This window comes from Zootoca vivipara, chromosome 13 (genome assembly GCF_963506605.1).
Source record: "Zootoca vivipara chromosome 13, rZooViv1.1, whole genome shotgun sequence".
Classification (NCBI taxonomy): Eukaryota; Metazoa; Chordata; class Lepidosauria; order Squamata; family Lacertidae; genus Zootoca; species Zootoca vivipara.
Genome location: NC_083288.1, coordinates 4,732,449 through 4,746,187, shown reverse-complemented (window position 1 = coordinate 4,746,187; position 13,739 = coordinate 4,732,449). Strand labels below are relative to the sequence as shown.

General features: G+C 45.9%; 1 protein-coding gene across 10 annotated transcripts in view; it reads right to left on the bottom strand.

Annotated features, from left to right (window-relative positions):
- COBL (cordon-bleu WH2 repeat protein) overlaps positions 1-13,119 on the bottom strand; it is a 99,833-nt gene extending 86,714 nt beyond the window's left edge. For 2 of the 10 annotated variants that reach the window (XM_035136100.2, XM_060282187.1), the window contains exons 1-2: positions 12,854-13,118; positions 12,064-12,304 (exon numbers count right to left, since the gene is read on the bottom strand). In XM_035136100.2, the coding sequence (XP_034991991.2) occupies positions 12,064-12,110 (47 nt within the window). In that variant the 5' untranslated portion in view covers positions 12,111-12,304; positions 12,854-13,118. Of the gene's footprint in view, positions 1-1,946; positions 2,180-11,296; positions 11,374-11,432; positions 11,986-12,063; positions 12,305-12,853 lie in introns of those variants that run through there. The other 8 variants (XM_060282184.1, XM_035136101.2, XM_060282183.1 and 5 more) reach the window with 8 other exon arrangements.
- Between the last annotated feature and the right edge of the window lie 620 nt (positions 13,120-13,739).

Here is a 13,739-nt window from a genome sequence, read left to right as displayed (position 1 = left end):
ACAAAAACCCAAAATGTTGTAGGATTCTGAGAAAAAATTACTGCCATGGAAGCAATTGCTCATAGTATTACTGATAGGCAATTTCACAGTGGTTTAACAAGTTTAAACTAACAACAAAAACATCATGATAAAAACAAGACATGAAACAACCAGTTTCAGCAACAGCAATACCCAAAGCATAAAAGGAGCTTGTCACCCACCATATAAGGAAGGCGGCCACCCATCTTTTCCAAATGCTTTCAAAGAAAAAGAAAAACCGCGCACACTTTGCCCCTTACCTCCAAAATGACACCAGCGAAGACGTTATGCAAAGCTCTCGTGAAATGGTGTTCCAGAACATCAGAACTGCTCCTGAGAAAGCCTATTCTGGTTGGCCGCTAATCTAAGGTTACCATATTTTTTTTCAATGAATCCAAGGACACTTTTCAACTTCAGTTGAATTCAGTGGATTTTGTCAGGGGACTGACTTGTAAATCCAGGGACTGTCCCCAGGAAACGGGGATGTCTGGTAACCTTACGCTAATCCAGCCTACCCCCAAGATGGAGCATGGCTTAATTCTGGCATCTCACATGCCAGTAGGGTTCATATAGGAAGAGATATTTCTTGAAATAATCAGGACCCACGCAATCTATGGTGGTTGTTGTTTTCTTTAAAAAGTACGAACCAGCACCTGGATCCCAAAGTCAAACTGGCTTCTGCACCTATTAGCAGGTGGGCTGCTGACTTCCGCACTGACATTTCCACACCATTTTCAAAGGCAGCCCCAGGTGGAATGCATTACAGTAGTCTAGTATAAAAGTCACCAAACCATTGAACCATAAGCCTCAGAAAACTAGTGTTGTGTGAAATGGCCCCATAATCCTGGAGATGGTATTGGAATTTGCCATCATGTCCAATTATCTGCACCACTTTTATAACTCCAGATGACATATGGCTAGGCACATGACAGAAGATAAAATTCTGTTTATGTGATCCTCATAGATGCCTCCTCTCAAAATCAGGGAGCAGCATATAACATGGATTGGGCATAAGCACATTGGGATACAATCCCCTATTCGAATATTATGTACAATGGATGGATTTTTAAGGCAGAGCCAGATATAAACAACTGCACTGGGGTGGAGCCTCACAGCTCTCTGGGTAGAGATTGGATCATGTCTATTTAATTTTGCTGTGAATATTATCTTTAGTATTAATTGCTCTCTCTTTCATTCCCCCACCCCAATATAGTAGTCTTGTGTTAAATTGGTTAATAAAAAATCAGGCAATGCAAAGCACACTGGAAATTTTATTTTGTACCAAACTACAGTGATACCTCTACTTACGAATAACTCTACTTACAAATGTTTCTACTTATGAACGGAGCTCTGTCCGCCATCTTGGATGCGGTTTAGATAGGATTTTTTTCTGCTTACGAATTTTTAGATAGGGTTGCTTCGACTTACGAATTTTTTCTGCCAATGCATTCCTATGGGATTCGACGTACAATTTTTTTCGACTTACGAATGTGCGTTCGGAACGCATTAAATTCGTAAGTAGAGATACCACTGTACTTTTTTAATGGAAATCACAACTGAGAAAGCCTGCATTTTCCCCCTAGCAGGAAGACCAGGCCCTTTTTACACTGGGGTATTCTCTTTTAGTAGGGCACGGCTCCATAATTTCTAAAAACTCAGCCCTCAACTACTGAAGGACAAGGAGCGGCATTGCTTTTTGGAAACTACCACAGCTAACTTGAGAATTTTTTAATAAACAGAGACTGAACTGGAAAAAAGTTTATGTATTGTTTTTAACACTCAATTGGGAGCCGCCCAGAGTGGATGGGGAAACTCAGCCAGATGGGCGGGGTATAAATAAATATATTATTATTATTATTATTATTATTATTATTATTATTATTATTACTAACTTGATTGTCGGAAAGGCAAAACACAGCAGTACTTACGACTCGGAGCTTTTCAAAACCAGATTTGTACTATCTGTCCCAAGTACAGGCTGGTGGCAGCTGTCAAACAAATCATGATCCAAGGGGCCCTGCACTGGCCTGAGACGGACCCTTATGCACCAGGCACTCCTGCACCCGGCCCCACTCCTCCCAGACAGGCCCCTGCCTTGGATGCTCCGGGTGGGTAGCACAATACCTGGGCTTTCGATTCGGAGTCGCTCAGTTGCTGTGTGCTCTGGTCATGCGTGCTTCCCAGGCGTTGCACACTGGGTAATCTGATAGCAGGCACAAATGTCCACAGCAGTGCTGCTACTAAGGAAGAGAGACAGCAGTGGGGTGTGGCGCTGCCTAATTTTGTGCTTTGAGGGGCGGGGGGCGGGGAGAGAACATATAACCAGGCGTCCCTCACTTAATCCTGTATAGGGTAATGTAATGCTTCATGATTTGGCACTACCACTGTTTTGCACGGACGAAAACAACAGAAGGCACGCTTTCTTTGCTCCCCCGGCAATAAAATAAGAATACAAAACAAAACCTTGAAGGGGCCAGCTGCCTCTTCTGTGGAGCACGGTAGGGATGGCTGGAGGCTGAAAGGAACCCCAAAGGGAAGAAGATTCAGAGCCCAGCGATTGGTGGTGGGAAGACAATGAGTGGTAAGAGGGAGAGCAGACAGGGAGGAGTCGTCATAAGCCATGGGTAGGCAAACTAAGGCCCGGGGGCCGGATCCAGCCCAATCGCCTTCTAAATCTGGCCCGCATGTTTTTACATGAGTAGAATGTGTCCTTTTATTTAAAATGCATCTCCGGGTTATTTGTGGGGCCTGCCTGATGTTTTTACATGAGTAGAATGTGTGCTTTTATTTAAAATGCATCTCTGGGTTATTTGTGGGGCATAGGAATTCATTCATTTTTTCCCCTTCAAAATATAGTCCAGCCCCCCACAAGGTCTGAGGGACAGTGGACCGGCCCCCTGCTGACAAAAAGGTTTGCTGACCCCTGTCATAAGCTGAAGAGGCAACAGGGTTTAGTGAGCTGGAAGAGGCTGGAGCAGAGAACAGAAGCAGAGGCTGGAGAGGAGGGGGGGCAACAGGTGACAAGATATGCTGAAGAAGCCAGGGGGTCTCTCCCTCCTACTGTGACCAGCTCCCCACCCCACCCCCGTCTCTCAGAACCTGCAGAGGTATGAAAAGAGCAGAGCTGGACAAGGTGCCAGTGTCTCCAATTGCTTGGGAAGGAGCCAGGGGAGGAGAAGACTTTAGAGCGCTGTGGAAAAGTGGGGACCTTCAACAGCCTCATTGGGGCAAGATCTACTGGGAATAGTTGTTGTGCTCACAAGGCCTGAGCTGATTTGTTTCTTTGACTAAAGAGTTAACTTCATGGACACCTTATAAGTTATTGCTGGCCTGCTCCCAACACCCTAGCATTTCCTTTTGCAAATAAAACAGAGCAGAGAGCCAAGCAGTCAATAGACCAGAAATAAACAATATTGTCTTTAAAGGGGGTGGGAATCCCTTTGAATAGAAGAGCTATTGTGCTGGATCCATCCAAAGATCTATGTAGTCCAGCCAGGTGCTTCAGGAAATGCACAAGCAGAGTTTGAGGCCAATAACCCTTTTCCGGTTGCTTGTCTCCCCTCCTTCAGCATATTCAGGGATAGACAGCCTCTGAACCAGGAGGACGAAATATGTCTAACAAATGATATTTATCCAATTGATATTTTAAAGTTCTCTAAGCCAGTGGCCAACACCATATGATGTGTTGGGGGGGAAAGTCAGTTATCTTCTGCTGCACTTCAATTGCATGGAGGGATCTCAAGTTCTAGTTTTACAGAAATGATGAAAACCTACCGGTATGAGTACCAGGCAAACAAAGCAGCGCTTGTTAAAAATATCTAAACTACAACTTGTAATTTCTTATCTCCTTTCTCAGATCTCCATATGTTTACTCAGAATTAAGTCCCACTATGTTCAGTGTGCGAGGCTTGCTTTCTAGGAAGCCTGTTTGGGAGGTTCCATGATTTCATTCAGATAGCTTTAAGAGTATGAACATCATGAACACAAAGGCAGCACAGGACAATCGATGGAAGGGGGGGGGAAATAAAACTTTTGTCTACGTTTTGGTTCAGGACCGGCTTAGACCATCAAGGGGCTGCACCAAAGACGATCCACTGATAGTCGTTTGTCCAAGGGCCACAAAAACCCTGCAAAACTATCCAACAGCTGTTTAAAAAAAACAGTAGTAACAGCAAACATGTGCATTTATAAACAGCAATTCTTAACTTACATATATTTTACATTGCCAAGACCCATAACTGAGTCATAGGCCAAGCATGGTGTTTTCTAAAAAAAACAAAACAGTAATAATAAGGAATTGGTCCCATAATGCATGTCTAGCCTTCTGGAGCTGGAAAGGTTGCAGAATGTCCAACTCACTCAGTTCTTATGGGGTAGGAAGAGGAAGGTGCCTCCTTTGAAACACAACAATCTCATCATGTTACCAGTGCAAAATCAGAGGTGGCATTATCAAGAGGCTCCGGAATCAGGTTAACAGAAAGAAAGTCAGAGTATCACAAAGTTCAAGGTGTCAGTGGCCAGGCCCAAGGTCTAAGTACCTGTCTAAGAAGGCAAAGGAGACCCCAGGACAGGCTAGTGCTGGTTTTGGTAAACACACAACCTAGAAACATTTTTAAAGAAGTTATATAATATGTATGTGGTATGCAGGGAAGGTGGAAAAATGTCGCCTTAGCTGTTGCTGTAACCTGCGCCTTCATAGAAAGGGAGGCGTCAATAATTACACCCAAACTCTTAACGGAAGGCAATGGCACTAATTGTGCCCCCGCAAGAGAAGGGAGTTGGTCCCTCATCCCCATGCCGTCTCGACCCAGCCAGAGGACCTCTGTCTTCGAAGGATTTAGTTTCAGTCGGCTCCCACGAAACCATCCAGCCACAGCCTCCAAACATCTGGTCAGTGTGTCTGGGGCCGAGTCGGTGCGGCAATCCAACAGCAGACAGAGCTGAGTGTCATCAGCATATTGGTAACAACCCAACCCAAAGCTTCGGACAATCCTGGCAAGGGGGCGCATAAAGATGTTAAAAAGCATCGGGGAGAGGATTGTGCCCTGCGGCACTCCACACACCAAGGAGTGGCACGACGACATTTCCCTCCCTAGCGCCACCCTCTGTCCCTGAGCAGAGATAAAATAGCACAGCCATTGTCAGGCTGTGCCCTGTATCCCCACGTCAGCGAGGCGGTGGTCCAGAAGATCATATGGTCCAGAAGATAATATACAGTATATGCTATATATTATTTGAGGGCAAATTGTAGTTGGTGAGGAGTAAATAGTTTTGATATATATATTTTTAAGAAAGCTTTTTTAGTCTGTACTACTGCTTTTAAGATTTGCATTTAAGGTGGGTCTGGAAAACTGCACTTTCTACGAGCATGTTTTCCATCTACTAAAGCACCTAGTTGTTGCATCTCACAAATAAGGTGAGCCACAGTTTTATTCAATGAAAAAATGTTGGTGAACATATATTCAGATTATGCCCCCATGGGACCTTGCACAAGGGAATGCTATTCTTGTATGTCACAGAAGAAGACTGCAAGTCAAAATCTGTTTGCTGCAGTCATAATCTTCAGAGCACATCTGATATCACCTTCTGGTTAAAACTGATCTGTGCAATTATACACATTCAATGTATCTTATTTATGTGAAGCTCTATACCGTTTGTTAATATTGTTTATAATTGTATCTCTTATTGAAGTTTTTTTAGCCTTCTATATTGTGTTTACTGAGTACCTTGACTTTGTTTTTGTTTTTTTGCACTGACAAATGCAAGTGGTGAGCAAATTAATCATTTACCTGAGCAGGAAGTCAGGAAAACAGCAGTTAATAAAACCAATAAATACTGTAGTGTAAAACAGCAAGATTGATTTAGAACAAGGTTAGCACAAACAATGCATGATTAAAGGTTAAACTCCTCTATGTAACTGGCAGTAACAAGTCACACATTCTAAACATCTGACAAAGATGGCAAGATTCCAAATGGCTGTGTCTCTGACTCGTTTTAAAATAAAGACTGGCTTCAAATTTCAGTTGCAGCACACCATGCAACGCTTTACAACAGCCTTCAGCAATCTAGAGCAGCTTTGGACTACAATTCCCATCAGCCTCAGCCAGCATAAGCTGCTGGGAGGGACTGGTGTTGTGTTTTGGACTACAATACCCATCTGTAGGGCACCAGATTTGACTAGAGCAGCATTTAGCTGCGCTAACGGATGATGTAAAGTTTTTCAATATACCAGGCAAGACTTCTTACACAGGCAGCAAACAATAATACTATTAATGATTTAGCTAAAAACAATAGTTTGCATTCCATTTCTGTGGAAAAGTGCAGAATGAAAGAACCCTGAATCTTGCTATTAAGTCTTATAAGTAAGTGGTATTATATGTAGAGTAATAAACATGCTTAATTTTATTTTGGTCTAGCTCTTGCCTCTTTGAAAGACCAATATTCTCAAAGACATAGTGATAATTTGTGAATCAAAATACTACAATTTAAATGCAAGATACATGCCAGTAAAAAAATCCGAAAGGTCTCCCCCTTTCATCCACTGTCTAGAATTTAGCAGTAAAAAGAAGCAAATTCCCACCAGTATCTAATGTTAAAATTAGAAATTCTATACTGGCTCAATTAGGACTGATGGGGGGGAGTGAAGAGAAGAGGCCACACCACAGATCACAAGTTCCCCGTGAAAATCTGTGTCGCCTCTTAGTATTCCCACGAGAGAAGGTGGCCTATGCACCCGCTACAGTTTTAAATACAGTACACTAAAAAGTATACCTTTCAATTGATTTCTTTAAAAGTGGATTTTGACTACATAGCTAAGCCATCTTCAAAACCAGTAGGAGAACACTTCAATCTCCCAGGACATTCTATACAAGATCTCAAAGCAGCTGTTTTATTACAGAAAAAATTCAGAAACAGACGGAAAAGGGAAGTTGCTGAATTGGAACTCATTACCAAGCTTAAAACCATGGAGCCACCTGGGATGAACAAAGACATAGGATTCTTATCTCATTATGCATGATCAAGCTTTCTTTAGCACCTCAGCCCTTGCTTTTTCCCCGCAGGACCTATTGTAGTCATCAGTAGTCATTAACAGCCAACAACAGGTTTACCACTCCTATCAGCCCATCACCCATTCCCACCCACCCTCACCACCCTCTGAATATACATAAGGGTCTGGCTCTTCTGTTTCAGTGTATCTGAAGAAGTGTGCATGCACACAAAAGCTCATACCAAAATAAAAACTTAGTTGGTCTTTAAGGAGCTACTGAAGGAATTTTTTTATTTTGCTTCGACTCAGACCAACACGGCTACCTACCTGTATTCAAAACTGTTGTTACTAATCAGCAGTCACATTATATTCTCAAAAGAGGTCTGGGACTAAGAGTGCTTCCACACAGGAGGAATTATCGTGTTCAAAAATTTCCATGTGCACAATTGGCACATGAGTATCTACATTCTTGTTTCTTCAGTCACAACATGCACCACTATATTGCTGCCTACCATACGCAGCAGTGGTGGAGCCTGACAAAAATGAATCAGCTGCAAGTTTCTGTCCCCTCCCTTCAACTCCTCCTCCTCTAAACACCTTTTTCACATTCTGGTCCTGCATGCAGGTATTTCAGTACCTGTGCATGCATGCCTATAAAAAATTAACGTTTGCTTTTGTGCAGTTGCACAGTAGCTGCTATCAGCCTCGGTTATCCTATTTCACAGTGGGCAAAATGGAGGCTTGTACTTGTGGGAGAGGCAATTCCATTTGTGTTGTCTACATTTTAAAAACTGTGATTATGCCTAAGACTTGCACAAGAGTGATAAAAAGTGCTGGTGAACTTTGATGCTACCGCTGACAGCAGAAGTACGGTATATATAAATTGTAACTTATTTGATATTCTGTGGATTGGAAAAATCCAGATTAAATCAATAAAAATCTATGGGTTGGCATTTTGTTTATATCCCACCCTTCCCCCCGCCCCCACAAAATGGTGGTAGACGCAGGCAATGATGGACATCACTTTCTCCAACTTTGGAATTTGCTAAATTCTTTGTCGCAGCATTTCATTGTGGCAAGGAGTTCCAAAGCTCAGCTTTCCCAAAGCTAAGTACGGACATTTGCTCTGGAGTCACTAGGTTTGTCCACACAGCCAACCTGATCTGAAAAACCACTGTTTTCCGATTTGAAATTGGTGGCTCACATTTGTGCACATTTGAAGTTGAATGCTTCGAATTTGGATTTCCATGTCCACACCTGTGGGTGGGCAACTTGTCCAATCGACCAATAATGCCCTGTCTGTTCATTTGTTAATTCCGCTCTCCACACACTTTCCTGTCCTATACACATTATACTTCTAGTTGAACTTGGAGAAACTCTGAAAACGTTTCTGTCACTCATGTCTCTGCAGTACTCAGCCAATCCTAATCCAAAAATATAGCTATGGCAAAGAGGTCCCTCTCATGTGTCCCTGGGCAGAAGACACATGTGACTGGCAGGGGCTACTACTCCATCTGTTGTTATGAGGACTGATCAGCGTTCTCAATACAGTGGTACCTCGGTTTATGAACACAATTGGTTGTGTAAGTCTGTTCATAAACTGAAGCGTTCATAAACTGAAGCGAACTTTCCCATTGAAAGTAATGGAAAGTGGATTAATCCGTTCCAGATGGGTCCGCGGAGTACTCAACCTGAAGCGTAATTAACCCGAAGCATGGGTGTAATTGGTTCCGGAAGTCTGTTCATAAACTGAAGCGTTCATAAACTGAAGCGAACTTTCCCATTGAAAGTACTGGAAAGTGAATTAATCTGTTCCCGACGGGTCCGCGGAGTACTCAACCTGATGCGTACTTAACCCGAAGCATGGGTGTAATTGGTTCCGAAAGTCTGTTCATAAACTGAAGCGTTCATAAACTGAAGCGGACTTTCCCATTGAAAGTAATGGAAAGTGAATTAATCTGTTCCAGATGGGTCTGCAGCGTTCGTACACCGAAAATTCGTAAACCGAGGTGTTCATAAACCGAGGTTCCACTGTACTGTATTGGGCTAAGGCAGCCTGAGAATGCTCAGATCTCTTTTCTTCACCAATCATGCCTCAAAGCAAATTCTTCATAGCTGGCCAGGAGAAGGGTGTGGTCGCTAATTTGAATAGCTCCAGCTTTTTTTATTAATATTTGTTAACAATAACCATGGTAAACAAAGTGTGCCTCTATATTTTATTTTGCTTAATAATCTACATTAATTTTGAGAATGGAGGAGGAGTCTTGGGAAGAGAAATGGTGGATGGCATGGCATCTGTGTGGGTGAAGCATCCTCATTGGTGAAACAGGTGTACTCAGTGCATGCTCATGCCATTTATTTCTGAGGCTTACAGTTCCTAATTGTGCCTCCCTGGACCAAGCCCATGGGAGGAGGTTGCAGGTTGTGAGGAGTCGGTGGTGCGAACAGTTTAAACCCCTTAGGCTGCATCACACTTTGGGTAGAATATTGCCTGCACATTTTCCTTATCGGCAATCCAATTGGCAGGAGCCTCCTTGTATTTATATATTTTTAAAAAATAAACACACCAGAGGATCAGGAGACTGAATTTAAAAATCCTCCTCTGTGGTATCATTTCAATCAAAGGGGTAGCCAGCGAGCCAGGGCTCATAGCAGAAATAAAAACAATAGCATTCGTAGCTAGCAAAATAGATGACCAGAAATGATAAATCTGATGAAGTGGACTTAGGCCATAACAGATGTGCTTATTTTAAGGTACTAGTACTGTTATTTTGCTAAAATTGCACTATAATCTACTTTACAGGGTTGTTGTGGGGATAAAAACACTTCGACAAACATTAAACGGTTTTACAATAGTAGGATGATGCAGAGGATGATTCAGGTGAGAACTCAATGGGCAAAACCTTTATGTATTTTGGGATCAAAAATTGTAAACTGCCTGCACAGCCCACCCAAGCAAGCTATTCTTAAAAGACAGCCACACACAGGATTTGCCAAGGACCCACATGTAAACTCGTCTTGGCTGTCTCACAAAAATTCTTTTTTCTTTGATTTTTAGGTTAAGCTTTCTTATGATCCCAATCATTCATTCCCCCTCCCACAATTAAAAACTGGGAGCAGGCTTATTTTTATTATTCCTCAATCATTGGTATAATGTTTATATCCACTCCACCATTCCTTGAAGGAGCTCAAGGTGGCATTCATTAATTCCTTTTCCTCAATGTTACCCTCATAACCACCCCGCGAGGTAGGATAGGCTGAGAGACAAGGACTGGCACAAGTGAGTTTCATGGCTGATTTTAACCTTGCTCTCCCAGGTCCTAGTCAATTTAATATCCCTCCACCTCACTCCATATTCTGAAAAAAAAAAGATGTACAAGTTAATAAGCCAGGAAAGGGGAATTATCTTTCCCTATTGGTCTGAAAATTTATGGTGTCCCTTGCTAACACTCCTGTGTGACATATTTAATATTAACCCATTCAGGCTCCACTCCTGTACAGGGAGTAATCCCCATGGAATTCAGGGGAGCTTACTTCTGAGTACCATTTCTTTGGTATGAACCCACAGTAGCAATTGTGAAGCAGCGACCCCTTCTGAATCAAGGGAAGGCACTAAGTATTAACAAAACTGCAAAATTTAAGTGCCCACTGTTTCTTTGCAAAGGTGGAGAGATTCAGAATAGGTGAGGGCCACACAACTTTCCTCCCAGTTAATTAGTCTGAACAAGCACCAACTTGATGAATATCCACTTTATGAAATCATGCTTCTCTTCTGAATATATGAGATTTGGATCTATGGCTTCTTTACCACATATCCAATCACAAACTCTTACCCAAACCACGTTTTTCCCTTCTGACTTTTCCTATACTGTAATGCTGCAAACCAAACTGTGGGAACCCCTGAACCTGAGCATTTAAGGCCCACAGATATGCAGACAATGTATTCTCACCCAGTTATCTAAAGCCTTTGGGGTGACCCCGTACCCCAAATCAAAGTACATAGTAGCCAAACCCAGCCAGTTTCTTCTAGCACCAGAGGGAGGAAATCCAAAAAGCACCTCCCCTGCTCCTTGTGCATAAAAATACCCTAATGATTAATTAAAATCATTAACCAATTGCTGCCCCTTTCATGACATGCAGAACCAGCTGCCTGAGGCAACTACCGTATCTCACTCTGCCTAATGGTATAGCTAGCTCTGCTATTATCCCAGCTCGGTTGCCCAATTTCATATGAAAACAAACCAGTTTTCCAAACCCACTGCTATGCACTTATTGCACCATTTAAAATACCTTTAGGAGACTTAATGGTGTTGAGCAGCTAATAGCCCACATCTCAGAGGAGCCTTTCTCCTCTCTTTGAAATTCCAGCCCCTTCTCCTCCCACAGCGGGGTATCCCCTTGTCGAGGAGTCCCCAGAATGCCTCACCCAGGCGGCTACACGCTCCGTTGTGAACGGCACAGAGGATGCTCCTCGTCCTCGTCTCCATCCTTCCCCACCTCCATGCAAATCAAACTTTTGCCCCCTCCCTTCCACTTCCGCGGAGCTGCCGTTTCAAGCGCTGCTTTCCCTCGGGAGCAGCGGCCCGCCTCCTCCGGCAGCCTCCATCCCCCTTGATGAGCGAGCTCTTCTCCTCCTCCGGCCGGAGCCTCCTCTTGGCAACGAGCCGCGCCCCGGAGCCTGCCCTTTCGCGGCTCGGCTTTCCCACTCGCCCGCCCTGTTCCCCGCTGCCTGCCAGGCTCGGCTCCTCCCCGCGCTCTGGGCAGCTGAATGGGGGGAAGCAAGCGGGCGGGAGGGGCGGGTGCCAAATCCCCCGACGACGTTCTCGGGGTCCGAGGCGCCTCGCTCGCAAGGTGGCCGCCTTGGGCGCGCAGAGCAGCAGCTGCCCAGAAGCTTCTCTGGGAAAAGCCGGCGCTAAATCTTGGCCGGTGTTAAACCTTCCACGCGGCGCGCACCCCGACGGAGCAGCAGGCGCAACTGGCAGCTGCTCCGCTTCCCCCCCCCCGCCGCCGCCGCCCCCCGACCAAACAGTGTCGCTCGTAGCCGCCAGGCTCCTTACCCGCTGGGGGGCTTGCAGTTCCCCGGCTGCAGGGCCGTGGTCTCCATGGGGAGCGCTTCTTCCTCCGTCCGCTGCCTTCTGGACGGAGCTGCTGCGGCCGGAGCTCGGTCGGAGGCCGGTCGTTGGCTACAGGGAGGGGGTTACAACAAATGTAATAAAATGGCCAGGGACTCCGCCGAGCCGATTTCTTTGTCGCCTGCCCTCCCTGCTCACATGTTGCCCTCCGTCTCCAGCAAGGCGCCTAAAAGGGAGGCAGAGAAAGGGGAGGAGGGGAGTTAAGGCTGGCGGCCGCCGGGCCCCCAAGCAGCGAGCCTCCGCGGGCGGCTCGCGAAAGCCCGTCCAGGGACACGGAGCGCCTGCTCGCTTTGGTCCCGCGGCACCTTAAGACTTCGACGACGACTCCGCCGTCAGACGCTGGGCAGGGGGGCGGGGGGTTGGGGTGGAGAGCCATGCAATATGCATGCTGCGTCTGTCCAACAGCAACAGGTATTTTCTTTCTCGGGCCGAGCAAACACCGGCTTGGCCTAAGGTGGAACAAGCTAGAGCAAAAGCGCAATTTCTCTCGCGAAGGTGTAACAGAAACGCGCGCGGCGAAGAGTTACCGGTAGTCCGGAAAACACAAGACGGCGCAACAACCGTAAGCGCAGAGCCGAAATCCGAGCGAGACGAGCGCAAGGCTGCTTGGAAGGCGCGGGGTCAAGCAAATGCCTTCTGACAGCCGCTCGGGGCTGCAGCGCCGCAATGCTCCCTGAAGATGGGCATGACGCCTAGTCAGCTCGGTGGGGCTTACCTTCTCCACAAGCGTGCATTGAGCAAGACTGGTCAGCGGAGCAGGCGCCTGGGTGGGAAACGGGAGGGCCAGCCTTCATAACCCGGGATTTCCAAAAGGAGGCTGGAGCCGCAGGAAACTAAGCTGCGCTACGACGGTGAGCGCCATTGCTGCCAATCTGCTTACCTCGCGGCTCCCCGCCGCACCTTGCAGCCGGCCAGAGCCGTCGCGCCGCTATGCCCGCCCGGCAGCCTGCGCCGGCCGAGCCTGAAAGTTCAGGCGAGCAGCGGGGGGAGGCGCGAGCGGCGCGTTTCCATGTGACAGCGCGGGACAAATACAAACAGCGGCGGCCCGAGGAATCTCCCGAGCCCGAGGGCAGCAAGTGGCGCGCCCCCAGGCGGCAGCACTCCCCCGGTACGCGCCCACAAGCAAAAGGCGCCCAAGCAAACCGGGGGGGGGGCACGCTTTGCTTGCATAATTACTTACTCGCCCTGGAGAGTACAAGGGAATTAGCATAGGTTGCGCCCGACTGCGTGGTGTTAAATTAAGCATAAGATCTGGGTGTTTCCTTATTAAACACACTAAGGCTGCATAACTGCGTAGCCTTTGAAATGGGCAAGGGTCTTTTTTGACCTTGGCCTTTTGCGCATAGCAGTTTGGAGTTGTGCAGGATAAGACCATCTAAAGCAGCAGCTGCTATCCGTAAAGCCGGGCATGTTGTCAAAACTAGTGTCCCCTGGTGTGTTCCCTCTGTCTGTCTCTCAGGCTAGAATCTGGTATGTTAATACTGTATACTGATATACAGCGGATATAATATATTGGCATCCAGAGGTGACTAAATTATTGTACTGCTTCCTGTTTTGCCTATTTCATTCATAGGTAAGATAAACATGGTGAGGGAGAGTGG